We start from the raw sequence: 19,340 nt of genomic DNA, 5'->3' as shown, positions 1-19,340 counted from the left end.
CTTAAATATCTCCAGAGATGGAGATTCCACAACCTCCCTAGGCAATTTATTCATGCCTCATCGTATATTAGAATTCTTTGAGGGTGTCAACAAACATGTGGACAAGGGGGCTCCAGTTGATATAGTATATTTGGACTTTCAGAAAGCCTTTGACAAGGTCCCTCACCAAAGTCTCTTAAGCAAAGTAAGGGGTCATGGGATAAGACGGAAGATCTTCTCATGGATCGGTATCTGGTTATAAGATAAGAAACAAAGGGTAGGAATAAACTCAGTTTTCACAGTGGAGACAGGTAAAAATAGTTGGGTCCCCCACTAAGTTGCTTCTAAGCTGTGCAGCAGGCTACCAAGGGCCACACAGGCAGGGTGTGGCACCTCTCCCCCGACCCCAGCCCCAGAGCTGCCATAGCGAGAGAGAGCTGGGGAGAGTCCTATCTCCTGCCGCAACTTGCAGCCCAAACCCTCATCCCTGGCCCCACCCCAGAGCCTGCACCCCCAGACAGAGCCCTCATCCCCTTCCATACCACAACCCTGTGCCCTGTCCCACACTTCAAACCCTTTGGCCCCACCCCCACCACACATCACCTCCATATTAGTGCACATAACAAAATTCATTCTGCACATGGGTGTAAAAAATTAGAGGGAACATTGGTCCCCTAAGAATCTTGCAGCAACCTGTGCTGTTCAACATATTCATAAGTGATCTGGAAAAAAGGGGTAAACAGTGAGGTGACAAAGTTTGCAGACGATACAAATTTACTCAAGATAGTTAAGTCCAAAGCAGACTATGAAGAGTTACTAAGGGAGCGCACAGAACTGTATGAATGGGCAAGAAAATGGCAGATGAAATTCAATGTTGATAAATGCAAAGTAATGCACATTGCAAAACATAATGCCAATTATGCATAGAAAACGATGGGGTTTAAATTAGCTGTTACCATCCAAGAAAGAGACCTTGGAGTCATTGTGGATTGTGCTATTAAAAACATCTGCTCAAAGGTGCAGCGGCTGTCAAAAAAGCGAACAGAATGTTAGAACTATTAGGAACTGGATGGATAAGACAACAGAAAATATCATAATGCCTCTGTATAAATCTATGGTACGCCCATTCCTTGAATGCTGCTGGCAGTTCTGGTCACCCCGTCTCAAAAAAGATATAGTAGAATTGGAAAGAAGAGGAACAGAAATGATTAGGAATATGGAACAGCTTCCGTATGAGACGAGATTAACAAGACTGGGACTGTTCATCTTGAAAAGAGATGACTGTGGGGTGGGGGGAATATGATAAAGGCCTATAAAATCATGGCTGGGGTGGAGAAAGTGACTAAGGAAGTGTTATTTACCCCTTCACATAACAAAGGAACCAGGGGTCACCCAATGAAATTAAGAGGCAACAGGTTTAAAAGAAGGATAAGGAAGGATTTCTTCACACAATGCACAGTCAACCTGTGGAACTCATTGCCAGAGGAGGTTGTGAAGGCCAAAAGTATAACTGGGCTCAAAAAGGAATGAGAGAAGTTCATGGAGGATATGTCCATCGATGGCTATTAGTGGCGCTTGGGGTGGGGTCAGCATGCAGAGCGGAGCCCCCTGGCTGCCCTTACATCTAGGAGCAGAGCTGGGCCATGCCGCTGCTTCTGGGAGCTGCGTGGAGCAGCCCCTGACCCTGCTCCCAGGCTGGCGCGCCGGAGGGGGGCAGGCCCTGCTCACCAGCGGGAGCTCGAGGGCTGACTTAAAACGGCTGGCGGGCTGCATCCGGCCTGCGGGCCGTAGTTTGCTCACCCCTGTTCTATGATGAGGCAGTGGCAGAGACAGCAACGGCACTCAGGAGTCCTGACTCCTAATCCTTGTACTTGGTTCCCTGTGGAGATCTGAACAAGATGTGTTTTGATCAATTTCCCCATCCGTAGATGTGATCCTGGCCATTCTTGGCTGTCACTAGACTGAATAAATAACAGAACAAACATCAAACTAGCAGTCCAAATATCCCTCCTAGGTCTTCTATTAAGATGCAAAGCTGTCTTGGCTTCTTCCCAAAACTTAATAACTGCTCAGTGGTTTGCATAAGGGCTTGGTGTACATTGGACTCTGAATATAAATAACCCAGTAGGAGCTACTACTTCAACCCTCATCGCCATGGAGGGATGTATTCTCTACCTACTGGCCGTGTTTGGGTTCTGTTTCCCAGCCGTTTCTCACAGCCAACTGTAAGTATCTCCCGTGATTCTGAGCAGGTGAGGATATTAGCCTGGGGTTTGTTAGACTCTTCTGAGTGGAGCCTACCCTGAATTTTTCTTCCTTCGCTGAAATTCCGTGACAAGTGGAAGCCAGCTTCAGAAATTCTCTTTCCCGTTTGCTCCGATCTTTGTCAACCTCATTCATTTTCAAATTATTTCAGGATTGTAAAATTTGGAAGTGCTTTAACCTGAAAAGCAGAACTCTAGTGCCAAGTTTCTATAATCTGAGCATAAGGCAACCTTCCCATTGGGCAGAATTCTGCTCTCACTTCCAGCGATGTAAATCAGGAATGACTGCATTGAAGTCAGCAGCGATGCACTGGTTTGAAACAGCTTTGAGATGAAAATCAGTGATTGAGACTTGGTAACAATTTTGCCTGTGGATTTGTACGTTCCTGTGAATTCAGATCTCAATAGTGAGATGTCTGCAGTAGGCATGGTTGGCTACGTCTCTCCCGGTGAAGGGAGAACTTTGCTTGACCATGCTGTGTAAATCTTAGGGGTGGGCCAAGAGCTAGATTTCAAAAAACGATGTCCCATCCTGGAGATTTAGTTTGAGATTATTTCCAGTGAATGTGTTTATGGCTTGGCATCAACTTATGCAAGCTTATCCAAAGGAGACTTCAGATATGACCCTTTGCTCCTTACTAGTAGCCACATAATATAGTTCCCAAATTCTGGTATTATGAAGCTACAAAAAGGCACCTTTAAACGAGTTAAAATTCCAACAGGCAAATAACACCCGAAGCAAAGCCACAAGCTAGGAAACATAGAGTTGTCCCATGGGAACCCTGTCATCCCACAGAAGAAAGAATTAGGTTGTCTAAGTGTCACATTTCTGACCGTGGTAGGCAACTGTTGACTTGCTAGAGGAATGTGGGGGGGGTGTCTCAGAGAGACAGCGAGAGAGAAGGTGATTTATACGGGCCAATTGCATTCCTCTGTAATTCCTGGGCTTTGTGGTTTAGAGGTGGGCAGGGAGGGTATGACGCTCATTGGTGATGAAGAGGCAGGAGGCATGCTTGGGGAAGTGGGTGTCTCAGATGAAGTTTAAAATGTAGTACATAAAAACATAAGAACGGCCATACTGGGTCAGACCAAAGGTCCATCTAGCCCAGTATCCTGTCTTCCAACAGTGGCCAATGCCAGGTGCCCCAGAGGAAATAAACAGCACGGGTAATCATCAAGTGATCCATCCCCTGTCGCTCATTCCCAGCTTCTGGCAAACAGAGGTTAGAGACAACATCCCTGCCCATCCTGGATAATAGCTATTGATGGACCTATCCTCCATGAACTTACCTAGTTCTTTTTTGAACACTGTTATAAACTTGGCCTTCACAACATCCTCTGGCAAAGAGTTCCACAGGTTGTCTGTGCGCTGTGTGAAAAAATACTTCCTTTTTGTTTGTTTTAAACCTGCTGCCTATTAATTTCATTTGGTGACCCCTAGTTCTTGTGTTATGAGAGAATAAATAACATTTCTTATTTACTTTCTCCACACCAGTCATGATTTTATAGACCTCTATCATATCTCCCCTTAGTCGTCTCTTTTCCAAGCTGACAAGGCCCAGTCTTATTAATCTCTCCTCATATGGCAGCCGTTCCATACCCCTAACCGTTTATGTTGCCCTTTTCTGAACCTTTTCCAAATCCTTTTCCAAGTCCCCTTGAGATGGGGCGACTACATCTGCATGCAGTATTCCAGATATGAGCATACCATGGATTTACATACAGGCAATATGATATTTTCTGTCTTATTATCTATCCCTTTCTTAATGATTCCCAACATTGTTTGTTTTTTTGACTGCCGCTGCACATTGAGTGGATGTTTTCAGGGAACTATCCACAATGACTCCAAAATCTCTCTCTTGAGTGGTAACAGCTAACTTAGACCCCATCATTGTATATGTATAGTTAGGATTATATTTTCCAATGTGCATTACAATATTGAATTTCATCTGCCATTTTGTTTGCCGGTCACCCAGTTTTGTGAGATCCTTCTGTAACTCTTCGCAGTCTGTTGGGACTTAACTATCTTCAGTAGTTCTGTATCATCTGCAAATTTTGCCACCTCACTGTTTACCCCTTTTTCCAGATCATTTATGAATATGTTAAATAGGATTGGTCCCAGTACAGACCCTTTGGGGACACCACTATTTACCTCTCTCCATTCTGAAAACTGACCATTTATTCCTACCCTTTGTTTCCTATATTTTAACCAGTTACCAATCCATGAAAGGACCTTCCCTTTTATCCCATGATAGCTTACTTTGCTTAAGAACTTTGGTGCGGGACCTTGTCAAAGATTTTCTGTAAATGAATAAACATTTCATAGATACACTCTGATCACCCCTAACGTTCTGCGGGTGGAGAGCGAAGAGAATATCGTGGTAGAAGCACATGGCCTCACCACTCCAACCGAGGTGACAATCACCGTACAAGACTTCCCTCTGAAGAGGCTCATTTTATACCAAGTCAAAACCAACCTGAACGCTGACAATGGGATGATGGGCACAGCCATAATAAAGGTGCGTAAAACCCCAGCCTCGTATCGCTCAGCAAAACAAATGGTTAAACCATATCACAATATATATTTCAATGGTGCCAACCCCAGGTATTCAAAAACCATCAGTCAGGCATCAAAAAATCACGAGATTGGCTTAAAAATCTTGAGGGCTTTTTGCCTCTCCCTCTCCCCCCCCCCGATCATTTTGTTTGTCTTCTGGTGTCTGGGCCGTTCGGGTGCACTTGGGTCATGTTTTCAAGCTTTTCTCTGCAACTATGAGAACTTCCTTGTTTAAAAACAGGAAAGCTGAGATTTGCGCCTAATCACATGAATCCAGGAGCTGGAGCTTTGAGGAAAAATAATGACTATCGTGAGACTCTCAATAAAATCACGAGCGTTGGGAACACGGATGTTTTGGGGTAATTTCCACCAAAGAGGGAAAAAATAAATCACTTAGCCAGTTGGTTCAAATCCCCCAGTAGTCATGGTTCCTGTAGTCCTTTCTTTGCCTTTTGCATTGTCTAAATCAGGGGCAGGCCAACTTTTTGGCCTGAGGGCCGCATCGGGTTTCGGAAACTGTATGGAGGGCCGGTTAGGGGAGGGGGTCGTGGCCTGGCCCCCCCCCGGACTCCTGTCCCCTAAATTCATTATCATGGAAAGAGATGAGGGATGAGATCATCAGTTCTTTCACGGCCTCTTTACACCAGGTAAAAGGACCAAAGTGGCGTAAAGGGGCCCTAAAAGCCCCATATCTGGCCAGGGAGGATACCGTCAGGCCCAAGCACTGAGGGAATAACGCTGCCTTCTGAGGATCCCTTCATTAGCCCAGGCATAGGAAGCACGCTGGCGTGGAGAGGCATATCTGGGCTGCAGCCCTGGTCAGGTCCCTGGGGCCGTCCAAATAAACTGGATGCCGGGGAGCAGCCCAGGATAAGGAGGGTGCAAAGGTGGTTTAAAGCTAAAACCCATTTGTGCCTTTGATACATGAAAAGGGAGATTTTCCAGTTCACTGGCTCCCCCATCTACTTAGTTGTCAGAATTTCTGTCGTCTGGGTGGGATTTGCCCACCGCACCCAGGGAGAGGTTTTAAAAAAAAAAATAGTAAAACATGATTGTAAATCACAAAAATTGGGAGGGGGCGAGGATCCAAGGCAGGGGTAGGAGCTGAAATTACTTTTAACTCATTCTTTTAATATCCGCTAGATTACACTTTCTTATTCCGGTGTCCAGGGGCCCTAAGCAAAGCCAAAGCTCCAATCTCTTAGGTATTGAACAAAGTCTACGAGTCAGTCCCTGTCCTGAAGATCTTACCATTCAGATAGACCAGAAGTGAGCAAACTATGGCCCGCGGGCCACATCTGGCCTGTGGGACCCTCCTGCCCGGCCCTTGAGTTCCTGGCCTGGGAGGCTAGCCCCTGGCCCCTCCCCTGCTGTTCCCCCTCCCCTGCAGTCTCAGGGGGCAGGGAGCAGGGGGGGTTGGATAGAGGGCAGGGGAGTTCGGGGTGGTGGTCACGGGGTGTGGATAGGGGTCGGGGCGGTCAGAGGGCGGGGAACAGGGGGGTTGAATGGGGGCAGGGGTCCTGGGGGGGGGGGCAATCAGGAATGAGAAGAGGGGTTGGATGGGGGGCAAGGGGCAGTCATGGGACAGGGAGAAGGGGTGGTTGGATGGGACGGCAGGGGGCAGTCAGGGGCAGGGGTCCCGGGGGCAGTTAGAGGACAGGGAGAAGGGGTGGTTGGATGGGGCAGGGGTCCCGGGGGGGAGTCAGGAAGGAGGGGGGGTTGGATGGGGCGATGGGGGGCAGTCAGGGGTTTCAGGGGACAGGGAGAAGGGCTGGTTGGATGGGGCAGGGGTTCCGGGGTGGGGAGTCAGGAAGGAGGGGGGGTTGGATGGGGCGGCGGGGCAGTCACGGGCAGGGGTTCCAGAGACAGGGAGAAGGGGTGGTTGGATGGGGCAGGGGTCCCAGGGGGCCATCAGGAATGAGAGGAGGGGTTGGATGGGGCAGGGGTCCGGGGGGGAGTCGAGAAGGAAGGGGGGTTGGATGGGGTGGCGGGGGCAGTCAGGGGCGGGGGTGGTCAGGGGACAGGGAGCACGGGGGGGTGTGGATGGGGCAGGAGTCCCGGGGGGGGGGGATAGGAGGTCGGGGCCGGGCTACCTAACTGACCCTCCATATAATTTCCATATAACCCTCCCCTAACCAGCCCTCCATATAATTTCCGAAACCCGATGCGGCCCTCAAGCCAAAAAGTTTGCCCGCCCCTGAGATAGATGGATCAAGGGGAAATTTATGACATAGGGTTTCTCATGGAGCTTTGTAACTTTTGTCAGGATTGCTAACATGATTTATGATTGAGTTTCACTGTTCCAGCATGGATACCTTATACATTGTGACTATTGACCTGGTGAACCAATAACTCCACACTGAATAATCTTATGTTCACTCAGGTTCCTACCAAAGACCTAAAGAAAGATGGCAAACAGTATGTGGCTATCCAAGCCAGAAGCCCACAATTCAACTTGGAGAAAGTGGTTCTGGTCACCTTCCACAGTGGCTACATCTTCATCCAGACAGATAAAACCATCTACACACCTGGATCTACAGGTACTGTCTTCTTCTGACCTCTTTTGGGCTTTGGGTGCATATTGTGGAGTTTATTGTGTCTCTCATCTTCCGGTTTTAATTCTTCTGTATTTCATTAGTGGCTTCTTAAGTCCCCATCCCCGGGAGTATGTTACCATTCATTGGTACTTGACCATTTGCAGTACACTCCATGCAAGGGAACTGTCATATCTTCACACCTGATCATCTGCTGCCTTGCACCTTGGGTCAGCAGTCACACCTGTGCAAATAAGACCTAAATCGCTCCCAAAACAGAACTCTCCCCTCATGCCAGAGGTAGCATTTTACTCCACTCTGCCCTGGGGTAAACGATAACACAAATAGAGCTGCATGAAATTTTTCAGACAAATAGTTTATGCTCCAAACAAATCAGTTTTGGGTTGACCAAAACTGTTCACAAATTCAGGTTGATTTTGGAGAATAGTTTTGACTGAAAAAAAGATGATTTTTTTAAAGTCAAAATGATTCATTTTGATGTTTTTGAAATACACCATTTTGACGTTTTGTTTGGAAATGATGTTCCATTTAGAAATTCGGCTAAATTTGCTTTTAAGTAAAAACCACCAGAAAACTCAACAAAATAAAACATTTTGTTTGACCTGAAACAAAATGTTTACCAGTCATAATACACTTCACGCAAGGGCATTGCCCTGTCATAATAGATAATCATTTTTTGTTTTGGCAAGAAAAAACAAACTTCCGTTTCGTGTTGATCCGGAACAAAAATTGGGGGGGATTTTTCAGTTTGGCCGCTGAACCAAAAAAAAAAAAATCATTCACTCAACTCTGGACACAAGGTACAAAACATTAGTGAATGATGCCTCAAGACGTTTCCATTGAGTGTTCAGAGCTTTAGATATCGATGGGGGAAGAGAGGAAGCATGGTCAAGTGGTTAGGGAACTAGTCTAAGTCTTGGAAGATTGGTGGTCAAGTTCCTGTTCTTCCACAAACTGTGTGTGACCTTGGGCAAGTTGCCTAGCCTCTCTGTACCTCAGTTCCCCTATCTGAACAATGGGGATAAAAGCACTGCCCTGCTTTGCAGATGTGTTGTGAAGATAAACACATTAAAGATTGTGAGGCACCCATATATTACAGAAAGGGGGGCCATATAAGCACCATAGACAGATTGGACCTGGATGGGAATGGGATATGGACCCTTTTCAGTTCCATTTTAGGTTGGTAGTGACACAGCCATTACATTTCACAGCTGTTATGTGGCCTATGGAAATAGAATCTTTTGATCTCCGCCTAACTCCTCATGACGCAGACGCATGTAGTCACAAAGGCCTCATCAGAATGAACAGAACAGGGCAATTTTGAGTGATCCATCTTCCATTGTCAAGTCCCAGCTCCTGGCAGTGAGGGTCTAGGGACACTTGAAGCAGATCCACCAATGGCTATTAGCCAAGATGGTCAATCTTCCATGAAATTAGCTCATTCTTTGTTGAAACCAGTTATACTTTTGGCCTTCACACAACATACCATGGCAATGAGTTCCACAAGTTGACTCTGTGTTGTGTGGCCAAGTTTTTCCTTTTGTTTGTTTTAAACACGCTGCCTATTAATTCCATCCTACCTTTTGTTTCCTATATTTTAACCTGTCTACTCAGGATGTCTCAGATTGCGCTCTGCTTAAAGTGAAATAAACCAACCAAAGGGCCTGGCAAAGCAATAAACCATTAATATGCCTTCTGAATTTTTTTTCAGTCTATTGTCGAATCTTCTCTGTGGGTCATCAACTGGAACCAGTGTCAAAACCAGTTATTGTTGAATTTCATGTAAGACATTTTCCTGTCCCTTCGTCACAATGGCTAGGTGTAAGAATTGAGTTTTGTAAACATAACTGTTTTAACTAGCATCACTGAATGTAAACACTCCAGCAGCAACATGAGACAGACAAGGTGGGTGGGATAATATCTTTTATTAGACCAACTTCTGTTGGTGGAAAGAGACGAGCTTTGAGCTCCACAGAGTCTTCGTCAGGTCTGTGTGTCTGGAAAGTTCCTCTTCCATCAACAGAATAAAAGATATAACTTCACCCACCGTGTGTCTCATATCCTGGGACCAACACGGCTACAACAACACTGCAAACCTATAAAAACATGGTAAGGATAGGAGATGAGTTAATAGCTGATTGAAGCCTCACCTTGTAAACCTAATGCGTGGAAAGTTTCCTTCTGTCACTGACTAGGAAAGTTCTATGGTTCCGGAGGGGCAGCTGTGCTGTTTGGGAGGTTTCATGGTTCAGTTGGAGATGTTGTGTGTAGCAGCATTGGAGCAAGGTTTTGGGAGCACTTTGGGAGGGTGGAAAGGTTATCGGTAACCAGCATGGGTCTGAAGTGGAAGCTACGAATAGATCTGGTCTCTGGTGAAACAGTTTTCCACAAGAAAATGCCATTTTGACAAAGAGCAAAATTTTTCACAACGTTGATATGATTTTGACGAAATTTCTGCAAAAAAAATATTTTCAAAGTGGAAAAAGTTGTTTTGAGTAAGCATCCATGTTTTGTTTCAAATGTGTTTTTGTTTCAAAATATATTTATAATAATTATTTATATATTATGTTTCTCTTATTTTTACATTATTTCATGACATGTCCATGAAGTGCATATTACGCCCTCCCCCAAACCTCCAGACATCTGTGGCTGGTGCGTGCTGAGCAATCTTGCAATGATTGAGTCTTGATAGGTTGCAAGCCTTCTGTAGATACCATACATGTTATCCCTCATGGATAAACACCCTGCAAGACGTGTGTTTGGTGTAGTAAGTTTGTCAGGTCTGAGGCAAGAGTTATTTGCAAAGAACAGGGGGTCCTTTTCCAAGGGGTCTCTGCATCACATCAACCAAAGCAGCCGAAGCAACTGACTGTTACATGCTGATTTATAAACCTCCGAATCTTTTATTAGGAAACCCACAAATTAAAACCACATGATCGTATTGGGCAGAACAATTCACAATGTTTTCTGACATCTCTAAACTCTGACCTGATTTTACTTGCCAGACACCTGAGGGCATTATCGTGAAGAGGGAATCTGTATCGTCACCCAGCAAAGTCGGGATCTTCCCTATGAATCATCGCTTACCTGAAATTATCAGGTAAGTTGCCCTAAATGTCACCATATGCATATGTAATAAATAGGGCCCTACCAAAGTCATGGCTGTGAACAACATGCCACGGACTGTGAAATAAGCCCTCCCCCATGAAATCTAGCGATTGGAGGGGAAGGAGAGGGGCAGGGCAGGGGGCTCCCCAGGCTCCAGCTACTAGTCCCCAGGGCTGGGGAGGAACAGGACTTACTCTTCTCCTGCCCAGCCACTCTCGGGGGGGGGGCAATCAGACCCACCTCCAGGTACCTCCTGGAAGCCCAGCTATGAAGGCAGCATGGAAGTGAGGATGGCAATCCCACAACGCCCCCTACAACAGCTTTGCAACCCCCACCCCCCACACAGCTGCCTTTTGGGTCGGGAACCCCATGGTTACAGCACTGTGAAATTTCAGATGTAAACATCTGAAAAAGTGAAATTGACTAATTTTCAAATCCTATGGCTGAGAAATTGACCAGAATGGACCATGAATTTGGTAGGGCCCTAGTAATAAAGACCTACAGAGATCAGGCAGTGAAACAGAAGATTTATCTGTATGATTCATTAGCTGTTTCACCTTTCCTGGAGATAATAACCTCCTAAGCAGTGTTTAAAGCAGATGTGGACACATGGTGGCTGTTTTCCTATTGAGAGCGATCTATCCCCAGTAACACAGTGATTGTGACCTAGGAATTGCCAGAGTGGATCAGACTCAAGATCCATCTAGTCCAATGTTCTATGGCCAAAAGTGGTACCACCAGATGGTGCAGAGGACAGCGTAAGATCCTCTGAAGTAGGCAGATGTGGGATAATATCCCTATGACAGTGTCATCCTGATATTTAGAGACTGGCGTAAGCCCTGAAGCCTGAGGTTTAAGAACCCTTCCAGAACTGTTGTTAGCATTAACTGTTCTTATTCTTAGGAGCCATATGAATGTCCAAACCCTTTTTGATTGGAGAACCCGTCCAAATTTGTCCTCCTACCCAACATGTTTCACTCCTGCCCCAAGGAGGGCAGATTTTGTTGGGCTCCCTATACCCCTCAAAATATGCAACCGTATGTTAGATTGCCAGAAGCTAAGATGGTGAACTGTCATTTTTATTGACCTGAAGTCATCTTGGTATCAATGCGTGGCTTAAATTTAGCATTACAGGCCAATAAAATTTCCTGGAGAAAGAAGAGGGAAAGTCAGACATAGCAAAATAAGTGCTAGGAGCATTCATTCGACTTTTTATTTTCCCCTGTAGTTTGGGAACCTGGACTATTGTGGCTAAGTATGAAGATTCCCCACAGCAGAGCTTCAGTGCGCAGTTTGACATTAAAGAGTATGGTAAGGATCCCCGCTATTGTCCTTCATCCATCCCAGAGAGCTCTCCTCTCTCTAATCTCCTGACCCCATCGTAGAGGAGACTTTTTATTCAATTTGGCTTTACAGACCGGCTGTACCATCCTATAAACTCAACATTCTCTCCTTCCCCTCTCGTTTCTCCAGTGTTACCGAGTTTTGAAGTCACATTGGAGCCATCTGAGAAGTTTTTTTACATAGATGGCAACGAGGACCTCAGAATTCATATCAACGCGAGGTGAGTGTCTCTGTGAGCTGGTAGAGTGGAAGGAGAGGCGGTGCATCATGGGAGTCCCTGGCCATGGTGCATCATGGGAGATGCTGTGTGGCTGGGTGGCCTGGGCCCAGAGAGGAGAATGGGCACATGAGACAACAGAACTACAACTCCCATGAGGCATTCTGGCAGCATTCCCAAATTTAAATATTTTGGGCTTTCAGGCATTCCATTTTTTCAATTAAAAATAGATTTCTTTTTCCCCCCTATGGAAAGCAGACAGTTCGTGCAGAAAAATTTGTTTGGTAAATAACCCAGTTTGCCATCGAAAAACAGTTTAGAGGGGAAACGTTCAGCAAGCTATTCTCCCAAAGTAAAGTTTCTTCTGGTGAGGAACTGAAACCTGGCTTGACCCATAAGCAAACTCCGTGGCTTCAGCTCAGTTCCCTCATCTACTATTTCTGCCATTACCTCCAGCTACCACATCAGAAAGAGGTTAATTGAAAACAAATGAGTTATTTTAGTTTGATCTGTGACTGGGCCACCTTCAACCAAGGGCACATGGTATCTTTCAAGAGACCACGATGGAAATTTCATTGGTATAACCCACAAGCCAGCACCACAGGTTCTCAGGAGGTTTCCGTGGGGCTTTTCTTACCCATCCCCTCCTCTTTCAGGTTCCTCTATGGGAAAGACTTACAGGGCACTGCCTTTGTCCTCTTTGGGGTGAAGATCGGCGATGAGAAGAAAAGCATCCCCCAGTCACTCAAGAGAATTGAGGTAACGTTCTCGGAGGGGAAATGCTGGGGAAGTGATGCGCCCTCACTAACGAAGTAGTTAAGAGCTTCCCCAAGTGTACATCACCTTAATCAGGCATTTACCTTCAGTGCCACCAAGGGCTGTAGTCAAGGTCAGTGTGGGGTGGGGACAAGAGCTGGAGCAGAGCCAACTTGTGTGTCCCTACTAGATTCGCCCTATAATCCCGCACAAAGCCCCAATGTGCTCTTACGTATAAAGTGGTAGGTGGCTCCTTAAAAGCTGTCCACCTTCTCTCCCACCAGCTGGCTGTAGGTGCTACTCGCCTGTATAGGGCTGTGGGCTCAGGGAATAGCCTCTTGGCTCAAGCTTCTCTGCTGCCATGACCCTCGCTGCCATGCCTGCTTCATGCAGCTCCCCCTGCAGCCACCGCAGAAGAGGAGTTAAAGGGACAGCATAGGGACTGCACCATTGCTCCCTATGGCGGGGTGGCCAAAGTGTTGCCGGTGAACCATATGTAGCTCTGCGATGGGTCACCCCACCACCCAAATACAGAGGGGCAGCAGTAGAGACTACAGAGCTCAGAGTTGTACGCTGGGACCTGTGGACACCCGGGCCTCCCCCCCGTCCCCTGACACTAATAACAAAGTGGGCTACAATCTATGCCATTCTGGGTGCAATCCTCTGACTCTGGGTAGAAGACCAACCTGAGGCATTCGGAGAAAGTTGCCCTCTGCTCTAAACCCATGGAAGTTTGGGAGCTGAGAGCTGCACGCATATGTGTGTGCATGTGACATTAAGAAACCCTTTCTCTCTTTCTAGATAACTGACGGGAATGGGGAAGCAGAGCTAACCAGAGCAATGCTGCAAAGCCGTTTCGTCGACCTGAGGGAGCTCATCGGCCACTCAATCTATGTTACGGTGACGGTTTTGACGCAGTCTGGTGAGCAATTCAGGGCATAGCTTTTGATCTAAAAGCCCTTTCATGGCTTAGGTCCCTTGTACCTTGGAAACACCAGGCCAGATCCTACTGTTAATTCCAATGGCATAAATATAGAGTGACCCCAGTAGATTTATTTCTGACTGACAGTGGGGAAGATGAGATCAGAATCTGTCCTGAAACAGCTTTTCTTAACCCATCCTGTGGCTTCTCTCTGCAGGCAGCGACATGGTGGAAGCAGAGAGAACCGGAATTAACATTGTGACATCTCCCTATCAGATCCACTTCACAAAAACAGCCAAGTACTTCAAGCCGGGGATGCCCTTTGAACTCATGGTAATATCTCTTCTGCCTGGATCTAGGCCTTTTTTGGGGTATTAACGGGAGACAAAGGGCCGGGTTCTTATCTCAAGCCGGAGTCTCTCCATTGACATCAATTCATGCTGATGTAACTGAGATCAGAATCTGGCTGACAGTCTATCTAGGAAGCGGTGCGGTGGCACTGGATACAAAATATGGCATGAGGTCACTCATACACCTTAGGACAGTGCATGCTACTTCCTGGGCCTTGTACCAGTAACAAGCGCTTCGGGGTTCTAGACTCCTCCACGCTCCTAATGAGGCTGTATGCTGGGCCCGGTGCTCCAGGGCTGTTTGGCTCGGGTTACATGTCTACCCTGCAATCAGAGGTGTGACTGCAGCCCATGGAGACATACCTGAGCCAGCTTTGCTCTAGCTAGCTCCAATAATGATAGCAGTGAAGCCACGGCAGGCTGTACAACCCTGCCAGGGACCCTGGATGGGAACTCAAGCAACTAGCCCGTGTTATTCCAGAGAGATAAACCCAAGCTAGTTTGGGTATGTCTACACATGCTGTGGTCGCCCCTTTGATTGCAGTGTAGATGGATATACCCTCAGTATGCAGCTAAATGTGTATTTGCTCCTGCATTGCAAATTTGAACGGAGGTTCAAATGCAGTAAGAAGAAAGGTTTGGGAGAGGCCAGGGTTGAGGGGTGGGGAGAGGTGGGGAATGGGTGAATGGTGGAGGAAGGGGAGAATTGGCAATCCACAGCCCTGGGGAGTAGGGGGCGCTAGTGTGGAACTGCAGAAAGCAGTGAAATTGGAGGGTGGGGCAGCCGTGGGATCATTCTCTCCTGTCTGTGTCTCCGTTGCTTAATGCACTCACAGAATCTCTAACCTAGTCCAACACGACGCTAGGCAGTAATCCCTTTGTCTCCCCGTGATCTCAGGTCTACGTTACAAACCCCGATGGCTCGCCAGCGGCCCGCGTTCCCGTTAAGGTGGATGGCTCCCAAGATTCTAGGCTGACTCAGGGAGACGGGACGGCAAAGCTGGTTATCAACACGCCCGGGGGGAAATCACAGTTAGACATCACTGTGAGTAACCTTCCGGTATCACGGGAGGCTGGGCACGAGGTGTGCACCCATTGGGCAGCCCCCTCTGGGCGACACCCTGGGCTTTGTACTGAGCCCTAAATCAGTCGTGGGAAACTCATGGATAACAGTGGTGCAGTTTCAATATGACCATTATTTCCATCTCAGGCTGGCATAGCTCCTGAACACTCGTTGTGAGTTCAATCCTTGAGGGGGCCACTTAGGGATCTGGGGCAAAAATCAGTACTTGGTCCTGCTAGTGAAGGCAGGGGGCTGGACTCGATGACCTTTCAAGGTCCCATCCAGTTCTAGGAGATGGGATATCTCCATTCATTAAAAAAATTCTCCCTACGCTGGGTGAGATCAGGTCATTTCCAGCAGCCTGTGATTTGGATTTCACAAGGGGCAGAGTCTTGTGGGAAATGCACAGATATCTGGCAAAGAGCTAAAGGAATTGACTGTATGGTTAATGAAAATGCAACACCATGGAGGGCTGGCTGGTTGGGGGGCTTGGAAAAGGGCACCAGAGAAGCCAATGATTGACTGAGCCGTAGAGACTAAACTTCCTGCTTAATACCAGAAGGGGCCGGGCTGAGATACAGTGATGTGGGGGCCATGTGGGGAAGCTTCCCCTGCCAGAGTCCATGCTGTGGTTGTCCTGTGGCTAGAGAGGCTTCAATCTCCTGGGCCTTTCAAAGCACTAAACTATATAAAGAAACTAAATGGACCCTTCTGAAACACTAAGAATACCTGAAGGGAGTCAATGCAGCTTTGTGCCTTGGGCTCAGGAGGCCTGGGTTCAAATCCTGGCTTTGCCACTGGTTTGCCGTGCGATCTTCAGCATGTCACTTCCCCTCTCTGTGCCTCAGTTTCCACTGTATAAACTAGGGACCTCCTTTGTAGAGCTCTCGGAGAGCCAGGCATGAAAAGCACGAGTTGCTGCTCTTAGAATAAGGGCTGGAGGTCGTTAATTTTTCTTGCCTTAATGAACTAGTTTTTAGTTATTTAAAGATTTAGGGTCCCGACTCTGCTTTTCATGAAAATGACGTCAATCTGAAGCAACGCTGAATATACACCAGTGTAACTGAGAACAGAACCTGGCCCAGAGGGATGTGTTAAAGACTCTGTTTTCAGGCTCAAATTTAATTTAACTGACACTGTTTTTTTCCCCCTGAACCTTCCAGGTAAAAACTGACCGTAGGGACCTCCCAGAGAACCGCCAGGCCCGTAAGTCCATGGTGGCTGAAGCTTATCAGACCCAAGGAGGATCTAGAAATTATCTCCATCTGGCAGTCACTTCTACTGAAATCAAACCTGGAGACAACTTACTTGTGAACTTCCACCTGCAAACTAGTAGCCAAAGTATTGTGAACACGAACATGTACTTCACCTACCTGGTAAGTGTTGTGCTCCAAGGTAGTAGGTTCTCCTTTTACATCCAGGCACTGAAGACTCCAAAGTGACACAGAAGCAGGGCTTACATTCTTATAGAGTATTTCCCGGAGTCCCCCAGCCTGCTATAAAAACTCAAGGGAGGTTGAAAATATTTCCCGGAGAGCTCCGGCTGAATTTAAGCCCTGCATAGAAGCTTTATTACTCATGTCTATGTGGCCTGGAGTAGCCACCCAACACTGACTAAACCCCCAATGTCATCTTCTCAAGGTTGAACATAAACCGAGGCTGGATTATCTGGGAACAGGAGTCTGCTTTAGTTGCTCCCAAGTCCCGATTGGGAAATTGGAGGAGATTCAATGGCCGGTGACCCCACACCGCTCCAGGAAGTCAGCTGCTGGCACGTCTCTGCGTGCCCCTGGCGGGGGTGGAGGCAGCTCCACACACTCCCTCTGCCCTGGGCAGTGCACGGAGACCCGCTGCCCCCCTCTCCCTAAGGGGTGCGCAGAGACGTGCCAGCAGGAGACCTGAAGTGGCTTCCTGCCCGCTCTGCCTCCCTCCCTCCTGGAAGTGGCTGGCATGTCCCTGCAGCCCCTGGCGGGGGGAGGGGGGGGGACAGAGGGTGTCTCCGCACTGATTCCACAGCTCCCATTGGCTGGGAACTGCAGCCAATGGGAGCTGCAGTGGCGGCGCCTGGGGGCAGCAGAGCACAGAGCTATCTTGGATAACCCCCCCTCCTCCCCCGCTTAGGAGCCGCTGTTGGAGGGGGGGGGTGTGCCGGTCGCTTTGGGAGCCGTGCTGCCCCCCTACCTGCCCCCCAACCCCAGCCCAGAGCCTGCACCCCACACCCAAACTTCCTCCCAGAGCCTGCACCCCTTCTCCCACACCCCTCCCCAGAGCCCACACCCCTTCCTGCACCCCAACCCCCTGCCACAATCAAGGTACCTCACTTTATTTTCATTTACTTTTAATTACTTTATAATATAGGAGGAGGATGAAGAAAAAAAAGAATGAAAAACAGGGGCGATAAGAGAATGTTCTTTTTCTTGGCTGGGTCCTGAAGGGGGGCCCCCCAAAAATGAAGCCACTCACAGGGCCCCACTAACTCTAAATCCATCACTGACTCACAGTCCTTTGCTCTAACCGCTAGATCGCACTCCTACGCAGAACCAGAAGTAGAATCCAGGGGTCCAGACTCCCAGGCCTTTGCTCCAACCAGTTCCTCGTCTAACCCATTCCAGTCATGAGGGATGGTCCTAAATTGGATGATGCTTGGATTTGGGAGTCTGAAGAGTATCTAAATACCAGACCCTCCATACCTCAGAGCCAGGTCCTGCAGTCCTCAACCAGTTCCATCAACTCTAGATCTTAATGCATGTCTGAAACATTCCAAGTCTCTTGGTCTTGTCCAGGTGCATGATGAGGTTCATTGTCCTTCACAACCCATGTCTCATGTTTCCCTGTTAGATCCTGAATAAAGGGAAGATCATCCGGGCTGGAAGACAGGCCAAGCAGGCTGCACAAACTCTGGTGACCATGTCCATGCTCATCACTCCAGACCTCATCCCTTCATTCCGCATTGTGGCTTACTATCACATAGGAAATTCAGAGATTGTAGCAGACTCAGTCTGGGTGGACGTCCAGGACACCTGCATGGGAACGGTGGGTTGATTTTCTCTCTGGTCCTCTGAGTCTAGGCCTGTTAATACAAATTGACACTTGTCATAAAGCCATCACTATTATCCACAATTTTCTTCTCGCTTCAAGGTTCAGACTTCTTTTTCCTCCTCCTTTAGCACAACGGAGACCAGGGCACCATTCAATCATGACTGGAGAGTCGAAACACACAAAAAGTCATTTTTAGGGATAATGGGACAGATGCAGCTCTCAGCGTCTCCGGAGTCAATAGCACAATTAAGAGATTCCTTAGAGATGCAATAGAAAGATGGATAGAAATTAAGGTCTATAAATAGATTCCTTTGGAATCTAGAATCAGCTTCAGATTTACTCCTTTTTTTTTCTAAGAAAGGAAGTAAATGGCTTCCCTCTGCCACAAAATAACCCCCTTGCTTCGCCCTTTTCCAAATAGCTGGTGGTGAAAGGGGCCACCGAGGCGGACAATAGAATCCACAAGCCAGGGTCCTCAATGAAAATCAGAGTGGAAGGAGATGCTGGAGCGCGTGTCGGGCTGGTGGCTGTGGACAAGGGAGTCTACGTTCTGAACAAGAAACACAAGATTTCGCAAACAAAGGTGGGCCGTGAAAACATCGGGACATTGGCGGTGGCTGGTGGTGTTTTACGGGGTGGAAGGTACTGAGCTGAGATTTTGTTCGGTAATAGCAAGAATTTTTCGCTTGTGAGCGTACTCCTTGGGGTGGGCTTTTCCTTGGACTCAATCAAAGCAGGGGTGGGCCAGTTCAGTCCTTGAATGGGAGACTTTAAAGGAAACCCAGGGAGCTGCAAGAAGTAGTTTTGGTGATTCAGAAGGAGGCCTTCCTTCATAGCCACGGGAACTAGGCGTGTGAGGGGTGCTGCAGCACCCCCAGATTTTACATGGGGCGGGGCTCCAGGCCTGGGGACCCGGCTGCCAGCTCCGCGCCCAGCCCCCTGCTCCTGGCCCTGTGCCAAGTGTCCCAGCTGCCAGACCTGCATCCAGGACTCCACATCAATCCCCAGCTGTGGCCCCAGCCTTGGCCCCCTTATCCCGTCCCGTCACACCGCTCCCGGAGCCATGGTCCTGCTCCCGGCCCCAGCTCTAGGAGGTGGCAGGGGGCATGGACGGGGAGGAAGGGGCACAGCTCCCCCACTCTAAAAAGTGTTCCAGCATCACAGCCTTACTCCCTCTGAGTCAGTT

At 47.9% G+C, this 19,340-nt stretch overlaps 1 protein-coding gene across 1 annotated transcript in view; it reads left to right on the top strand.

Annotated features, from left to right (window-relative positions):
- Nucleotides 1-2,001: 2,001 nt before the first annotated feature.
- The window catches only part of C3 (complement C3), a 55,200-nt gene continuing 37,861 nt past the window's right edge, over nucleotides 2,002-19,340 (top strand). Inside the window, exons 1-14 of the mRNA XM_034793065.1 lie at nucleotides 2,002-2,204; nucleotides 4,570-4,762; nucleotides 7,184-7,340; nucleotides 9,067-9,137; nucleotides 10,361-10,455; nucleotides 11,692-11,774; nucleotides 11,937-12,027; nucleotides 12,681-12,783; nucleotides 13,582-13,702; nucleotides 13,920-14,035; nucleotides 14,951-15,097; nucleotides 16,279-16,491; nucleotides 17,954-18,148; nucleotides 18,576-18,737. Coding sequence (XP_034648956.1) covers nucleotides 2,134-2,204; nucleotides 4,570-4,762; nucleotides 7,184-7,340; nucleotides 9,067-9,137; nucleotides 10,361-10,455; nucleotides 11,692-11,774; nucleotides 11,937-12,027; nucleotides 12,681-12,783; nucleotides 13,582-13,702; nucleotides 13,920-14,035; nucleotides 14,951-15,097; nucleotides 16,279-16,491; nucleotides 17,954-18,148; nucleotides 18,576-18,737 — 1,818 coding nt within the window. The 5' untranslated portion in view covers nucleotides 2,002-2,133. The remainder of the gene's footprint in view (nucleotides 2,205-4,569; nucleotides 4,763-7,183; nucleotides 7,341-9,066; nucleotides 9,138-10,360; nucleotides 10,456-11,691; nucleotides 11,775-11,936; nucleotides 12,028-12,680; nucleotides 12,784-13,581; nucleotides 13,703-13,919; nucleotides 14,036-14,950; nucleotides 15,098-16,278; nucleotides 16,492-17,953; nucleotides 18,149-18,575; nucleotides 18,738-19,340) is intronic.

The sequence above is a fragment of the Trachemys scripta genome, chromosome 16 (genome assembly GCF_013100865.1).
Source record: "Trachemys scripta elegans isolate TJP31775 chromosome 16, CAS_Tse_1.0, whole genome shotgun sequence".
In the NCBI taxonomy this organism is placed as follows: Eukaryota; Metazoa; Chordata; order Testudines; family Emydidae; genus Trachemys; species Trachemys scripta.
This window is presented reverse-complemented; position numbering and strand designations above follow the sequence as displayed.